This window comes from Dama dama, chromosome X (genome assembly GCF_033118175.1).
Source record: "Dama dama isolate Ldn47 chromosome X, ASM3311817v1, whole genome shotgun sequence".
In the NCBI taxonomy this organism is placed as follows: domain Eukaryota; kingdom Metazoa; phylum Chordata; class Mammalia; order Artiodactyla; family Cervidae; genus Dama; species Dama dama.
The window spans coordinates 18,744,590-18,762,685 of NC_083714.1; the positions used below are offsets into that span (position 1 = coordinate 18,744,590).

The following is an 18,096-nucleotide window of genomic DNA, read 5'->3' on the forward strand; positions in this document are numbered from 1 at the left end:
AATAAATTTGGTAGCATTTTTTAAAGAAATGATACAATCTACTACTTCAGTTGGAACACCCACTCATCTCAGGAAAATAAGCTAGTAGTGGATAGAGTAGGCAGCAAACAGAACATCTATAGGTCCCATATGGTCCATGATTTGTTTTAGTTGGCTAGCATAGTGTTTTACAAATCTGGTAACATTACTTTTTTTAATCCAGTGTTTCTTGAAACATTGGAAACTTTGCCAAGATAAGGCCCCTAACCCCAAAGAGTAACAACTATATCTTCCATCCTGATAATTTTCAAATCTTTATTTCCTGCCAAGATCTCTCTACTGAGCTCCAGATACAAACGTCAACTTGATACAGCCAAATGACGTCCAACAGACATATCAAAATCAATATGTCCACAACAGAACTACTTCCTTACTAAATTAACTTTTCTGTCTGTATTCTATATCTCAGTCAGTAATACACTATTTAGTCTCTCTCAACATAAACCTGGGAATCATAATTGTCTTTCTTCCTTATTCCCATAATTCAGTCATCAAATACTACTGATACTATCCCATTTATCAAAATAGTTCTCCAAAACTATCTTCTCACTCCATTTTCACTGCAACATTTATTGCCCTCCTAATATTTTGCTTGTTTATTCAAAAAATCACCAACATATATCAGAAACTAAAAAAAGTTTCAAATCAATGGCATCAGCTCCCACCTTAGAAACTAGAAAAAGCAGAGCAAATTAAACCAATGGTAAGCAGAAAGAAGGAAATAATGGAGATGAGAGAGGAAACCAATAAATTTAAAAACAGAAAATAATAGTGAAAAAAATCAATAAAACCAACGTTAGTTCACTGAAATTTTTTTTTTAATTCACAAAATCCCTAGCTAGATTAATCAGGAAAAAGAGAGAAAAATACATGAATTACCAATATCAGGAATAAAAGAAGTGATGCCACAAAGAGAGTCTATAAATACTAAAATGATAACAAAGGGGACATTATAAACAACAATATAGCAACAAGTTTGACAAACTAGATGAAAAGGACAAATTCTTTGAAAAACACCATATATCAAAGCTCATACAAGAAGAAATAGAAAATTAAATAGCCTTATATTTATTAAAGAAATTGTAGTTAAAATTTTTCCTAAAAAGAAAACCCCTGCCTAGATTGGTTCAAGGTTCAATAATGAATGTGACTAAATATTTAATGAATAAATAATATTAATTGTATCCATAATATTCAATAAAAGTGACAAGCAGGGAATACTTCCTAACATGTTCCATGAGGTCAGCATTACCTTGACACCAAAACCAGACAAAAACTTTAAAAGAAAGAAAACTAACGAACAATAACCCTATTGATATAGATGCAAAAGGGCTAAACAAAATTTTAACAAATTGAATCCAACAACATAAAAATAGCAACAACAACAAAATCCATCATGACCAAGTGGAGTTTATCCCAGGAGTCCAGGTTTGAGTTAATATCTGAAAATCGACCAATGTAATTAACAATGCTGTGAAAGGAAAAAAAAAAAGTTAACTCAGTAGATGTAGAAAAAGCACTTGACAAAATTCAACATTCATTCCTAGTAAGAACTCTCAGCAAACTAAAATCATGTATCTCATAAGGAACTTGTATCTGGAATACATAAAGAAATAATAAAAGGTGACTAATTCAATTAACAAATGAGCACAGGATTTGAAAAGACATTTCTCCAAAGAATATATACAAATAGTTAACAGGCACACAAAAAGATGACCAACATCATTAGCCATTAAGGAAAAGCTAATCAAAACCACAATGAGACCACTTCAGACCTAGTAGGATGACTAGAATCAAAAAGGTAGACAATAATAATTGGTGAGGATGCAGAGAAATTAGAACCCACATACATTGCTTCTGTGAATGTAAACTGGAAAATAATTTAGCAGTTCTGCAAAAATATAAACAGAGTTACCATATAACCCAGCATAGAGCAACCATTTAACCTATCATATAACCTTGTTAACTAAGAGAATTAAAACAAGCATTCAAACAAAAACATGCTCATGAATGTTCACAGTAGCATTATTCATAATAAACAATGAGTGGAAACAGCCCAAATATCCATCAACTGATAGATGGTGAACAAAATGTGGTACATACATACAATGGACTCTTACTCAGCCCGAAAAAATGAAGTACAATCATGCCTCAGAGATATTGAGACTCCAGTTCTAGACCACTAAAATAAAGCAAATATTGCCATAAAGTAAGTCACATGAATTTTTGTTTCCTAATGTATATAAAAGTTATATTTATACTATACTGTAGTCTCTTAGTGTGCTATAACAGTACACCTTTTAAAAAAACTTAATTAAAAAATATCTTGTTACTAAAAGATACTAATCATCACCTGACAGTGCAGGGTTGTCACAAAACTTGAATTCATAAAAAAATGCTGTATTTGTGATGCACAATAAAGTGAAGTGCAATAAACCTTTGTGTGTCTGTACTGCTTTATGCTACAACATGGATAATAAACCTTGAAAGCATTATGCTAAATGAAAGAAGCCACACACAAAAGACCCCATATCAAATGACATTATTAATATGTAATGTCAAGAATAGGCAAATTCATACAGATAAAAAAGGGGAGGGACTGCTAACAGCTAAGAGGTTTCTTTTGGGCTGATAAAAATATTCTACCCTTATTAATAGTTTGCTGTCCAACTCTGTGACTATACTAAAAACCATTGAATTAAACACTTTAAATGGGTGAATTTTATGATATATTAAATATTTTTTAAAAATAAAAGACAATGTATGTGCCCAGGCCTAAAAAAAAGATAAGTTCAATCCATACCTTTCAACATATATAAAAATTAACTAAAATTTGATTATAGACCTAAATGTAAAAATTAAGACCATAAAAATTCTAGAAATAAATATAGGAGAAAATCTTTGTGACCTTAAGTTATGCAAAGATTTCTTTGGTTTGACACCAAAAATACAATCAATTTTTTTAAATGACAAATTTTATTACAAAAGATTTAAAATTTTTGCTCTTTGAAAGATACTATGAGAATGAAAAGACAAGGCAAAGGCTGGGATACAGTATTTGTAAATCATATATTGTATCTGATAAAGGACTTTATCTATAATTTATAAAGAAATCTCAAACTCAATAAGAAAACAACTCAAAAGATAGACAAAAGATTGGAACAGACACTTCATAAAAGTCATACAAATGGAAAATAAGACCTTGAAAAAATGATCAACATCATTAGTCTTCAGGAAAATGGAAACTAAAACCACAGTGACAAACCGTACATACCTATTAAAATGAATAAATTAAAAAAAACACTGACCATATTGAATATTACTGAGGATGTGGAGGAACTGGAACTCTCCTACGCTACTGACAGGAATGTAAAATAATATAACCACTTTGGAAAAGTTTTATACTCTTAATGTTAAGCATATACCTCCCATATGTTCTAGCCATTCCACTTTCATGTGCCTACCCAAAATTAAAGAATGTATACATCCAAAGACTGGTACATAAATGTTCATAACAGTCTTATTTATAGTAGTCCCTAAAACTGTAAACAATACAAATGGCCATCAACAAATGGGTCAATGGACTGACAAACTGTGATATATTCATATAATAAAATACTAGACAACACTAAAAAGGAATGACCTATTTATACATGCAACATTGATGAGTCTTAGAATAGCTACACTGAGCAAAAGAAGCCAGAAAAAAATTCGTACGTATTTTATCATTCCAGTTATATATAACTCCAGATGGAAAATGCAAACTAAGCTATAATAACAGAAAACAGCTTTTAGTGGTTGACTAGAGGATTGCAAAGGGATCAAGGAAACTTTTGGGGGTAATGGACATGTTCATTATCCTGACTATGGTAATGATTTCACGGTATATGCATATGTCAAAATTCATCAAACTGTATACTTTACTTATATGAACTTTATTGTATGTCAATTATACTTCAATAAAACTGTTAAAAATACAAAAATATCCTAAAAATTTAAATTTAAAAACTGACTATATATTATCATTTACAAGTCAGGGAAAACCAAATTGAAGCTAAAAATAAAATCTCTTCTTTCATTACCAATATCTAGAGAGTTTTGAAAATGAAAGCTGATGAGCCACCATTATGGTGAGGATTGGTGAGTCACTAACTCTGCCACAGAACAAGCTGGAGAAAGAAGATGAGAGCATGCTAAGTAGAACAGTTTTCCTAAGACCTTTCCTGTCATTCTCCTTGCCTAATGCACAAAGAAAGTGTCAGGAGTAAGTTAGATTGTCTTTCATTTCATGTAATAGAACAGAAATAGAGAATATTCAAGTTAGAGGGTGGGTTCTAGAATTAGATCACTGGGGTTCATAGTTTGCCTCCACTGTTTACTAAAGGTAAAGTTTTAGTAAAAGTAAAGTTTAGCAAACTTGGGCAAGTTTCCTAAGCTCTCTATGCCTCAGTTTCCTCATCTGTAAAATGTCATTCATTTAATAAATGTTGGCTGAAAATCCCTCATCAAAAAACTCTTAAAACAAAAACTGACAAAATAGGAAAATATATATAATGCAATAACAAACTTGAAAAATTCCTAATTTCTCTACTTTCTCACTAAGAGATTAAGAGTATAAAAAGAAAGAACTAACATAAAAATGCTTAGAAATTAAAATTTCAAAACATCATGTCAAGCATAGATAAGAAGTAACTAGAGGAGAACTGCGTATAGCTTCCAAATTAAACAGTAATTCAACTGATTCTCTCTATATAAATTATATTTATTCACTTGCAGGAAGAGGTTATAGTAGAATTTGTAAACCAGATTATTATGACACTATTGAAAAGAGAACTTAATAATCACAGTATGTAAGTGTATCAAAACAACACATGGTACACTTTAAACTTACAAAATGTTATGTCAATGATATCTCAATAAAATATACTTTAAAAAATTAAAGGAAAAAAAGTACAACTACATTGTGATCTGCTAACAATTCCAAGTCCTCTCAACAGTCCATCATGTTGTTAAGTTTATAATGTTATCAAAAAAGCAATATTTTGATTTTTCATTTTCATTATATATTTATAATATTGCTTTGTTAATTTAATACTATTACAATTATTACATGAAACCTAAGCTAATTTCTACAAATGTCAGAAAAAGTTTATCCAGAGAGGTATTATCATAACATGTTACTAAGATTTCCAAATTGACATTTTAAATAAAGTTTTAAATGTTGTTCACACTGAATGAAAATCTTCCAATCAGAGTCTATTCTTAGATTAAAGGAATCCAAATGTCCTCTATCAGGAAAAATAAGAGTAGCAACAGCATCACAATCAACTTGTCATATGACCAGTAAGTTATGTTTATTTGATGATGTGCATGATTAGTAAATTTTTCTATATATGTAGCCATTGTATAATTACTTTAAAAGCAGCTTAAAAATCATTCATTAGACAGCTGTTACATTTAAAGCTGGAATTCAGTAGAAGGTGAAAAGGAAGGTATTCATTTTCATGTTCAGAAAGCATTATTCATGCCTACTATGAAGAAGCCAGTTTGCACGTAATAAATTCATATTTAAATGATTATTTTGTTAGAAAAATAATTACCTGTGAGACACCCAACTTTTTACAAGCATCGAGAAAATTTTCTACATTTCTTCGACATTTCGCCATGCTAAGCTTAGGCTGCAAAGTAAGAAAAACAGTATATTTTCAGGTATATTTGTACAAACTTATAAAAACTCAAAATTATATTTATTGAAGTATATTATTTAAAGATTGTTTCAAGCAGCTCTATCTTCCTTTAGAGAACTAACAAACTGTAGCCAAAACTTACCACTGCTGGTGATGGCACATGAATACTAGCTACAGAGCGTGGCCTTATATGATTGGCTAAATGGCAAAGAACAACCCCATCCATCAGTGCAGCTCCTATGTCATCAGGCAAAATTACTTTTAACCTGGATTCAAGATTCTATAAAAGAAATGGGTATAAATCACATTCCATTTAAATATATATATATATATACACACATATATATATAACTAATCATCACATAATCTAAAATTTTAAAGAGTACTGAAAATAAAATATTCTTTTTTAATTTTCCAAGTTAAACCCATTTCTATAAAGCAGACCTGAAAGGTCAATGTGACTTACATTGCGAAGCTGTCGTATTTGTTCTCGCTCTTCCCGTAGATGTTCCATCTTTCTTCTCATTGTAAAACCTGGATCTGCTGCCCCATATTCCTGGCGAGATGAGCGGCTGAAAGCTATAAAAACAGAAATTGCCTAGCTTATTACAAAGATAATCGGAAGGATCAACCATCGGCAGGGAAAGAGGCATAATACAAAGAACTAGAACAAAATGACATAAAACACTTTCATTATTAATGAATTCTAAATATTTTTTACAGAATATAATTGAAACTTACTTATCTGCATAATTGAAAGCAACAGGGAAGACAAGTGTAACAACTGCTACCACCTATACATGTTCTTACTTAAACATATGTTATTAGAAACATGATCCAGGTTAAGAATTATTATTGAACACAAATCAGCCTTTGTTATCTTTAAAGAAAAAGGAAATTATTTTTGAAGGTCAATACAGTTATTCAGGAATAAAAACTATAATTCAATACCTTGCCAAGTAACATGGATCCATTTTCTTTTGGGCTTGCCAAATGCGAAAAGATCCCTTTTTAAAACCACAATATAATGGAGTGCTATAATTTCAAACAGTGTTTGGTCTGCTGGCAGAGTGGTCATTCTAATAGCAGTCACAGTAGAGTAGAAATAAGACTGCAGTATATCTAAGGCAAAAAGCTGAGGTTTCAGGAGCTTGAAGGTAAAGAGGAAGAAAGAAATGGGGAATGGGAATTGGAAAGACAAATAAGGTTAAGAGAAAATTACTTTTAGGAGAGGGGAAAGAATCTACGTGTACTTAAAACTAAGGAATCAATCCCATTTAAGCTGAGAAACTCTAGTTTTGTATATAACCAATAGATTGTATTTGCAGAATATATATTTACCTGATCTAGGCTTCAAGCCAAAGGGACCATGTGAAAAAACATCAGTTCTATCATACTCCTAAAAACAAAAAACAAATAAAACCTTTTTTCTTTCAAAATAATCAAAGTAGTTATATACATTCCAATTTTGAGAAGTATTTATTTTTCTCCATAATTAGTGGAGTAGAGAAAGGTAAATTGCAGTTTAATTCAAATAGATAATGTTTCATTTTTAAAAGGTCTACAAATATTTGCTAATTAACTTCTGTCTTAGTATAAGGGAAATGAAAGTTATTAAAGTGAATCAAATAAACATATACTCTTTTTTTGAATGAAGAACCAGATTAAAGTCTCCTGCAAAATGGAAAAAAGTTTCAATGTAAAGATAAGTGAAATTAGTGACACTTACTCACTATCTACTATGGACTTGACCCTTAGTGGATAATTTGAGGCAAATATACACATTCAAACTAATAGCGGCTGCAGAGTGATAGATAATAAAGCATTATTTCTTCTATCTGAATTCACATTATTTCAAAGTGCTTTCAAACAGTAGTGCACTGTGTAAAGAAACATGGTATATTTAAAAAATCTGAACTTAAGAGTCAGAAATTAGACTAAGTTTTAAGCAAAACATTTAATTTTTCTGTAACCATCCTTTCACCTTTAAAATAGGATGCTGTAAAAATTAACTGAGATAACTAAAAGAAAGCACTTTGCAAATTATAAAATGGAAAGATAATGCAATTTTAATAGCATCTTATTTAATCTGTACAACAACTGTGAAGTTGTTAGAGTTTGGGCTTCAGTCACTCCTCTACCATTTATTGACTGAAGTCTTTAGAAAAACTTACCACTCTTGAGCTGTAAAAGGATGAGGATAATACCCAGATCGTGGGACCGCTCTTAGGTTTAAATGTATAGGCAAGCACTTTGTTAATAGTAAAGCACTATACTAATTGTTTTTTACCATTTTCCTTTCACAGATGAAACTGAAACAATCAGCATTCTGGTGACTCTCTTAATTTTCTGATTAACATGGGATAAGCAGTTCAAGTTGAACGTCAGTTGAGCTACCCAAATCCATGCTCACCACCTATTCATCCACAAGCCTGTTTATCTTGATTATTTCAGTTAAAGTATTATGAATTTCCAGACAAAAATTTAATTTATCCAAATGTAAGGAAAATGTGTTATAGAAGCAATATAATTTATTTGAGAAGATTGGCACTGATCCTCTTCTCATTGAGCATAGATTATAAAATCAGAAAAAATCTAAGTAAATAAGTCATCACCTACATTTGTTATAATTGACTGTAAAAGAAAGGATTTACAAAAGCATGTTACAAAGACTAATTTTAGAATATCCCAATTTAAACTGTTTTGAAAAAGAATGTAAACCAGTTTACCTGCCATATAAGTAATTTAGAAACATGTTTATAAAACTAACGTCTAAGTCCATCTTAAAGTTTTATAATGCAACTCACCCAAAACAATACACAAACAATTCTGGCTTTTAAAAAAACTAACACCACCTATATAAAATGAAATACTGTCTAATTAACCAAAATTATATTGTGATTTTGGATCATTCAAACATTTAGACAAAGTCCTGAATTCACCAAATAAATAAAAAATCATCTATTTACTTTACTAATGCCAGTACACTTTTAGAATACTAAGTAATCTGAAGTAGAAGAACTACTGTTTAGAATTTTTAAAATTTATCTCATAACATATTAAAAGCAACAGGTTTAACTAAATTAGAAGAGTCAATCATTCAAACCAAAAGAATATTTGGTTGAGATCTCAGAAACTCTTTAACTTTCATCTACCCCTTCTCCCCATGCCCCCTCCTTAGGTCTAAGATGCTAGGAAAAGTGTACCCTCTTGTCGATAGGAACAACCCACTACAGGGATGTTTCTCGTGGAAAAAGGAAGTTTTTCTTGCATTGCTTTCAGACCTAATTGGTTATGAGAAAAACCAAAGGCCATTGCACAATGCTGAATGAAGTATTTTTTTCAAATTTAAAATCTGAAAGCTACTCTTGTCATTTATTTCAAAATATGGATGAATTATAAAACATAAAACATTTATAAAGTGAAATATTTCATGTGATCTATAGGCATTTTTCAATAAGTAATTTAAGTGATATTCATTATGAATATTTATACCAAAATATGGTGTTCTTAGAAGTTTTTGTAGGCTAGTTTTGTACAAATTAACCTACTATGGATTTTTAAATATGGGTGAAAAAACTACATTTAAAAAAGAAAGATGAGGTTAGAGAGAAGAGACAAAGAAAACCTATGTAAACACATTTAAAAACAGAACTTGTACCTCAGATGATACTGGCGATTGTGGTGACATATTAGCATTATCACTGTCTTGCTAAAATATAAAAATAAAAACATGAAACATGCAATTAAAATATGAATGATGATTCAGACATGTAAAAGGAAAACTGAAACTACTAAAGGAAGGATCTGGAAAATACTATCCACCACCTTGCCAAAGTGTGGTCTGTAGACCAGTAGCATCAGCATCCTCTGGGAGCTTGTTAGAAATGCAGAATCTCAGGCCCCACCCAAGACCTACTGAATCAGAATCTGTATTTCAGTAAAATCCCCAGGTGATTCATAAGCAATTTAAAGTTTTATAAGTAGTATCTACTTACATCAAATATTTTCTTACAAGTTTATTTCCTTTAAATATCACAAATGAAAAACCTTTCTATATTTCTTAGAAAATAGCCACGTTTTAAGATTAATTCCTGATAAGAAATGGCAGCAATATGTTCCAGTGTGAGACAGACACAGGGACGCATGCAAAAATTCCATCACCCCAACAATAACATTTACCTGGAAAATTACATTTATCTAACATAAGCTTAGAAATAATGACAAAGAATTGAACTGAATAAAATACTACTAAATGGTTCATGTTTTTTCTCAATGACTACTACTAAACAAATACAAAAATCTTAACATTTAACCTTGAATATACACACAACACAGAGTATACATTCATCATCAACAAATGATTACTGACTGTCTACTATATGTCAGACACTGGTGCTAGGCCGGGGGAATTGAAACTTAGTAAAATATCATCCACTCAAGCATCTCTCAGTCTAGGGGGAAAATAGATTCATTTACAGAAGCAATACAAACTTCTCAGTACAATAATAGAGCATGCATGACGTATTATTAGACACAGATAAGGGACACTTGGGGAAATGGTGGTGCTGATAAGTAAAGGAAAGTGTCCTGAGAAACTAAAAAACTGAGTAGATGTTTAACAATATTCCAAGATGAGAGGACAACAAGGACAAAGGCACAGAAACAATAAATGTAAAGATGAGTGCAGAAAACCTTGTGCTGTGCTGTGCTTAGTAGAAAACCTTGTAGTTTTGTAATTTTGAAGAGTATGGTAAAAGGAAGGTAAATCGTAAATTGAGGCTGATGTGGGAAGCTGAAGCTTGATCAAGAAGAATCCTGCATTTACCTTCTAAGTGATGAGGAGACAGAGGTTTCTAAGCAAGGGAATGGCCTGATCATATTTGCGTTCTTTGAAACAATCATTGGCAGCAGAGAGGAAAATGGATTGGACAAAGGGAGAAGATCAAGTATGCTACTGCAGTAGTACAGGCCAGAAATGATAAGGACTTGTGCCAGAGCAGAAATGCAGGTGGGGAATGTATTCAAAATATTTCTGTATCCAAAAAAAAAGAGAGTAGGTTTTGGTAACTGATTAGATATTGAAGCTGCTGCTGCTGCTGCTAAGTCGCTTCAGTTGTGTCCAACTCTGTGCAACCCCATAGACAGCAGCCCACCAGGCTCCCCCGTCCCTGGGATTCTCCAGGCAAGAACACTGGAGTGGGTTGCCATTTCTTTCTCCAATGCATGAAAGTGAAAAGTGAAAGTGAAGTCGCTCAGTCGTATCCGACTCTTCACGACCCCATGGACTGCAGCCTACCAGGCTCCTCCATCCATGGGATTTTCCAGGCAAGACAACTGGAGTGGGGTGCCATTACCTTTTTCAAGATATTGAAGCATGCAGGACCAAAGTAGATTAAACATAAAAAGGAACAAAGAAAGCATCCAAGCTGAACCTTTAACCTATAGTACAACACACACTTTTTGGGTGATTCCATATCTTAAAATTAAAGGAGTTTTCAGAAGTCTTGCCAAGTATTCAACACCAAATTAATTACCAATCTGTCCAAACAAAAATACATAGAGTTACTTAAGTATTTATGGTGATGAGACTGTATCATTTCAAAAATGCCAGGCTGTTGGACAAGTTAAAACGATGAGGCAGAAAAATTTACAGTAATGCTCAAACTGTAGAAATCTAATTTTCAATGATAAAATAGTATACAGAGTTGTGAAAAGAGATTAATAAGTTTCAAAGGAAAAAATCTCAATTGACCACCATGCTGATTTAAGAAGATAAAATATGCAAGAATTTTAATTACAGTTTTGATATGAATGCTAATAAAATTATAAGACCAAACTACTAGGAACATGTGGAAATTATATAATCAAATTAATAACAGTCTAATCATGATAATTTTTTATTATTGGAGAAAACCCATGCATTAAATCAATAACAAGATGGATTATATTTTACTCTGATTGAGCCAATTACATATGAAAATAAATGTTTTAAATAATTGCTAATATTACCCTCTTTTCTCACCTCATTGTTTTCATTGCCACTTGAACTCTTCCTTGATGATTTATACTGAAAAATATTTAAAGCATATACTTTATTTTTCCTTGGACATGAATTCTCTAACTAGTAAATTATATATGAGGTTTACTCACATTTTGATACTTTTAAATTATCTAAATTATATGTAAAATATAAACTGCATGTAAATATCTTTAGATTAAACTGTTTAATTTCATAACCATTTTAAACAGTCCTACTACTTACTAATAGTTAACACAAATAGTACTTTCTATATGCAAGGCATTGTTCTAAGTATATATATCAAGTAACATTTACTTCCTAAACCAATCTATTTCCCATTCATTCAGGTTTGCTGAGTTTTGTCTTAAATCCTCCTTTTTCTTAATCCACTATACACAAAACATCAGGTCAGTTCTTTCTGAAAAGTCTCTCAGATTTCTGAATTCTCTCGACTATTAAACTATTAGTTTAATAGGCTTTATTACCTCATGCTTAGTCTGCAATCTCATTCAAAATGTCATTTATTTTTAAGAAACCTACTGATTTTAGGTTAAGAAATACTACATCACATGTATATATTGACTATACAATAATAGTAATAGTGATAATAGCTAACACTTACACTAGTGCTTACTATTGATATATACTTGGCACTGACTGAAGTGTGTTATACCTATGGACCCACCCACTTAATCTTAACAACTCTGAGGTAAATACTATTATCTCCATTTTATATGAGGAACAGAGGTAATATGCTTAATATCACAAATGCTGGAATGTAAAAAAGTGCTTTTACTAGGATCAATAATCAAGGAAATACAGTTTTAACAACCACTAAAGTTCTTCTGATTCCTCGATCACAGAAATTTTCCTGCAAATAGTGGTAGATTGACCTTTTTCAAAACACTAACTCTTCTATTGAAAAAAAAAAAACTAACTTTCCAATTATGTCCAAATTTCTCTGCTGGCAATCAAGGTTCTATTTAATGCCCCCCTTTACTTATGCAGCCTCATCTTCCATAACTCTTGGAAAAACAGATAACCTACCTGGTAACTCAACCACAAACTGGAGGATGAACAGCATCAGGGATTATAAATATAAGACCTAAATTCCTCTACTGTCTCTCCTGTGGCTTACAAAAACTATCAGTAACTACCAAGGTGTTCTTTGCAGCCAATCCCAGACAAAGCCTCAATACACTTTCAACCCAGTGTTCCAGAGAGCCATCAAACAGACCTGGCATGTGTGAATAAACCTATTTTCCACCCTTAAGCATGATGTTACTGATGGCACTTGTTCTACTTCAATAAAAGAGTGACACTTGGCGAGTGAACACCAGGACCCCAAGATAGCATCAGTCACACTATTGAAGAAGAAGAAACTCATGGACGTCAAAACAGGGGAACTGCCCAAGCTTGTTACTGCTGAAGGATTTCACCTCTAAAGGCACTGTTGAAGAGTTTCACAAAGGTTACTACAAGCATTACAAGCATGTAACTGGAGTTTCTATGCTTACGTGCTTTTCAGTTACTGCCTTTCTTAAAAGGAACTCAAACATGAGCATTTATGCAAGTACCCACTGAAGAGGACACAGACTGCATTCCTGACCGTGACTACCTTTGCCCAACAGCCCTGATCTTTGCTGAATCCTTTCATATTTTAATTGAGAATTAATATCTGATAAAAGATGACTAGTAGAAAAACAAACCAAAAATAAAAGAATGACATTTTAGTAAATAATAAGCTAATTAAGTCTGGAGAAATACATACAGAAATCTGTATGCAGGTCAAGAAGCAACAGTTAGAACTGGACATGGAACAACAGACTGGTTCCAAATCAGGAAAGGAGTACATCAAGGCTGTATATTGTCACCCTGCTTTTTAACTTATATGCAGAGTACATCATACAAAATGCCAGGCTGGATGAAGCACAAGCTGGAATCAAGATTGCCAGGAGAAATATCAATAACCTCAAATACGCAGATGACACCACCCTTATGGCAGAAGGTGAATAAGAACTAAAGAGTCTCTTGATGAAAGTGTAAGAGTTGGCTTAAACCTCAACATTCAGAAAACTAAGATCATGGCATCTGGCCCCATCACTTCATGACAAATAGGTGGGGAAACAATGGAAACAGTGACAGACTTTATTTTCTTGGGCTCCAAAATCACTGCAGACGGTGACTGCATCCATAAAATTAAAAGATGCTTGTTCCTTGGAAGAAAAGCTATGACCAACCTAGACAGCATACTAAAAAGCAGAGACATTACTTTGCCAACAAAGGTCCGTTTAGTCAAAGCTATGGTTTTTCCAGTAGTCATGTATGGATGTGAGAGTTGGATCATAAAGAAAGCTGAGCACTGAAGAATTGATGTTTTTGAACTGTGGTATTGGAGAAGACTCTTGAGAGTCCCCTGAATGGCAAGGAGATCCAACCAGTCAATCCTAAAGGAAATCAGTGCTGAATATTCATTGGAAGGACTGATGCTGAAGCTGAAACTCCAATACTTGGGCCACTTCATGCAAAGAACTGACTCATTGTTAAAGACCCTGATGCTGGGAAAGATTGAAGGCAGAAGGAGAAGGGGACAACAGAGGATGAGATGGTTGGATGGCATCACTGACTCGATGGACATGAGTTTGAGTAAGCTCCGAGAGTTGGTGATGGACAGAGGAGGCTGGCGGGCTATAGTCTGTGGGGTTGCAAAGAGTCAGATATGACTGAGCGAATAACACACACACACACACACACACACACACACACACTAATTAAGTATACACTCTGTGGCAAGTACTGTTTTAAGCACTTTACATTATTCATTAAATAATTCATTATTCATTAAATAATTCAGTAGTTATAATAATCCTGTGAAAGAAGATACCAATAGAGTCATCTGAAGATAAAAAAAAATAAGAAGCTCAGCAAGATTAGGTAATTTACCAAATTTTACCAAATTTACCAAAGTCACTCAATTAGTAAGATATCTAAGTGAGCACTGGAACCAAAGTGGTTTGATTTCTGAGGACAAGGCTCTTAACCACTATGCTATACTCTCATCCCTAAATCCTAAATGATTAGTAGGGATTTTTCAGGAATAAGAAAATGAGCATGCTCAGAAGAAGGAGAGCACAAAGAAAAAAAAGTTCAGTCTAGGAAAAAGTCAAAGAGTTGCTAATGAGACTGTGTCAGGTAATAGCACTTAGGTAAAGATGGACGTGATGCTTTCTTCTTTTTTTTTCTTTTGGACATGATGGTTTTTAAAACTCCAAATTTTGTTATTGATAATGGGGAGCCAATAAAGAATTTTAAGCCAGGGATTTCTCTACAAACTGTTAAACGAGAGAAAGCAGAACCATTAAGAAGTTATTATTAACACGACTGCCCATAAAAGAAAGAATATGGGTTCCAACATAAGCAAGGGCAGTAGATATGGAGAAGAGGTAATGAACTGGAGAAAGATGTATAGTTAGCATTCTGGTGAACAAGTAGGTGAGGAGAAAGAAAGAGCAAGATCAAGGAGGACTGAGGTACAGAGCTTAGAAAACTGGGTGGGTAATACTGCTATTAACTAAAATAAAGAATAGAGAGGAGGAGCAAGTTCCATGGTGGTGGATTGGGACAGGGAGACACGATAAATTTGAAACACATGGTATCCAAACAATTAGAAACACAGGTACAGAGACAAGTGAAAAAAAGTTACGAGATGTAAATTTAGACCCAGGAGAATATGAGACAGCTGAAATCATAAGAGCTTCAGAGAGAGTAAGGAAAGAGGATGAGACCCTAAGAGCAAGTAGGAGAAAAATCAGAAGAAAAGTTAGCCAGGAGTATCAAAAAAAAAAAAAAAAAAAAACAGAATCAGGGAAGGAAAATGAGGAAGAAACCAAGCAAGGGGTTTTGAGAAGAAAGATGTCTCATCACTGTGAAATGCTGCACTGAATTTTGTTTGCTGTTAGTAGGTATGTTACACTCCAGTGAGGCTATTTCGGAGAAGGCAATGGCAACCCACTCCAGTACTCTTGCCTTGAAGATCCCATGGACGGAGGAGCCTGATGGGCTGCAGTCCATGGGGTTGCTACGAGTCGGACAGGACTGAGAGACTTCACTTTCACTTTTCACTTTCATGCATTGGAGAAGGAAATAGCAACCCACTCCAGTGTTCTTGCCTGGAGAATCCCAGGGAAGGGGGAGCCTGGTGGGCTGCCGTCTATGGGGTTGCACAAGGTCGGACACGACTGAAGCGACTTAGCAGCAGCAGCAGCAGCAGTGAAACTATTTTAATGGAGAAATGGAAGTAAAAGCTGCACTGCACTAAGTGAAATGAAAGTCACTCAGTCGTGTCCGACTCTTTCGGACTCCATGGACTGTAGCCTGCCAGGCTCCTCTGTCCATGGAATTCTCCAGGCAAGAATACTGAAGTGGGTTGCCATTCCCTTCTCTAGGGGATCTTCCCAACCTAGGGATCGAACCCAGGTTTCCTGCATTGCAGGCAGATTCTTTATCGTCTGAGCAACCAGGGAAGTCCAAGAATATTGGAGTGGGTAGCCTATCCCTTCTCCAGGGGATCTTCCCAACCCAGGGATCAAACCGGGGTCTTCTGCATTGCAGGTGGATTCTTTACCAGCTGAGCTACCAGGAAAGACCACAGTGAGTTAAGGAGTGATCAAAAACTGCAGATCTAGAAAAGCCAAGTTTGGTCCCAGAAGAAAGCAAAGAAACAAGGCCACAGCTGAAAAGGGAATCAGGGATAATGGTAGAGGTCTGAGCACATTTATAAGATGGAAGGTAAAGAGACAGGACATAGAATAGTAAGCAGATAATTGATAAAGCAAAGAAAGAGAGGATGATGCAGTCAAAAACTCGATGAGACTTGCATTATTGTTACTCAATTACTATTCTAATTTAAAATATCCATTATACACAAAAACTTAGAAAGATACTTGTTTTGCATTACTGTACATATTTAAAGATTCTAAAACCCAAATCTGAATATATACATAGATTTAAAATATTCTGTAAGTTCAAATTCTTACTAATTCACCTCAGCTGTCCTCAATTAATATTAGTTTGAAAAACTGAAGTTTCATTAATTCTGAATTAAAATACTATGCAATAAAGGCCTATGTAACAAACACAAAGATCAGTTCGTTTATCTCTGAAGCTCATATTAACTTCACAGGAAAGACAGTATTTGTGCACAAACTGACTCAGAACAAATCAACTCACTTCACAAGCCCAGTTGGCTTCCCTATTCTGTTATACAGTTAAACACAGTCAGAGAAAATACACGAAAATATTTTCCTTCAGGTTAAGCCTAATTAAAATATCATACTATATTTACAAAATTAAATAGGTATTCTAAGAGTCATAATGCTTTATCACAAAAGTAATGAGATACATTTGAAGACAAATATATATGGCATTTAAATAAATCAAATAATCTTTAAAACTAATTTAGCACAGTTATCTAGTGTTTTTAACTTCATTTAGAAAAGAATCATCAAATGCATTTAGAAATTTGTTATTGTCATTCCTACAAGAAATGAAAGCAACTAATTTACATTGAACATTATCAACAAAAGGTTAGATATTCATACTTTGTTTATATACTAATAAATTTCTCTAAGATTTTTTTTAAAGTAATGTATTTTCTGGAATACCTTTACTTTGGGGAATGCAGTGATTTTATTTCAGCAACAATGACATTAAATTTTATTTACTAGAATAGTAATCTAAACAAGGGTGGCCAAGAGTCTAAAAGAGTTAACATAACTCTCCTACAATGATCTACTTACTCATATAGTTTGACCTAAATTATCTTCTTACTCACATCATCTGGCCAATCATGTTGAAACATTTTTTTAATTTTGTTTCAGGGACTTACCTGAAAAATATACCTCCCCAAACCAGTCCTAGCAACTAAGAAACCAGAGAGCTAGAGTTTATACACACACACACATTTTCAATAAATCTCCTAAATAACAGCACCATGAATAATTTACCATGGGACACAAACAAAGAAATACTGTGGTTCAGTCATTTATATGTGCTGGGGTAAAGTTACACAAAAGTTCTATGTTTCATTACAAAGCAAAGCCATCACTGAGTGAGTTTAGTGATAATTTGATATGTATCTCTACAGTAGTATACATTAACTGTATATCCAAATTAAGTTCAATATTGTATCTTATGAGTAAGCCTTTTGATTCCTGAGGGATAAGTGATTAAAAGATATTTTCTTTTTGAAAGAAAGATACTTCACAGAAATTGATGAATTTCTATTTTAATATTTTAATCATGAAAACATTGGCAAATCTGAATAACACTTTTGACTTCACTTAGTAG

The 18,096-nt window shown here is 33.3% G+C and overlaps 1 protein-coding gene and 1 non-coding gene across 3 annotated transcripts in view; both read right to left on the bottom strand.

Annotated features, from left to right (window-relative positions):
* Positions 1 to 18,096, bottom strand: part of LRCH2 (leucine rich repeats and calponin homology domain containing 2) — a 107,394-nt gene that overhangs the window by 4,154 nt on the left and 85,144 nt on the right. The window contains exons 15-20 of one of the 2 annotated variants that reach the window (XM_061136379.1): positions 11,752 to 11,796; positions 9,388 to 9,438; positions 7,068 to 7,125; positions 6,193 to 6,305; positions 5,869 to 6,006; positions 5,640 to 5,717 (exon numbers count right to left, since the gene is read on the bottom strand). In XM_061136379.1, coding sequence (XP_060992362.1) covers positions 5,640 to 5,717; positions 5,869 to 6,006; positions 6,193 to 6,305; positions 7,068 to 7,125; positions 9,388 to 9,438; positions 11,752 to 11,796 — 483 coding nt within the window. The remainder of the gene's footprint in view (positions 1 to 5,639; positions 5,718 to 5,868; positions 6,007 to 6,192; positions 6,306 to 7,067; positions 7,126 to 9,387; positions 9,439 to 11,751; positions 11,797 to 18,096) is intronic. The other variant, XM_061136380.1, reaches the window with a different exon arrangement.
* LOC133053340 (small nucleolar RNA SNORA35) lies at positions 8,925 to 9,053 on the bottom strand. Its single transcript, XR_009692255.1, has one exon. It is a non-coding gene; the product is annotated as a small nucleolar RNA SNORA35 (small nucleolar RNA).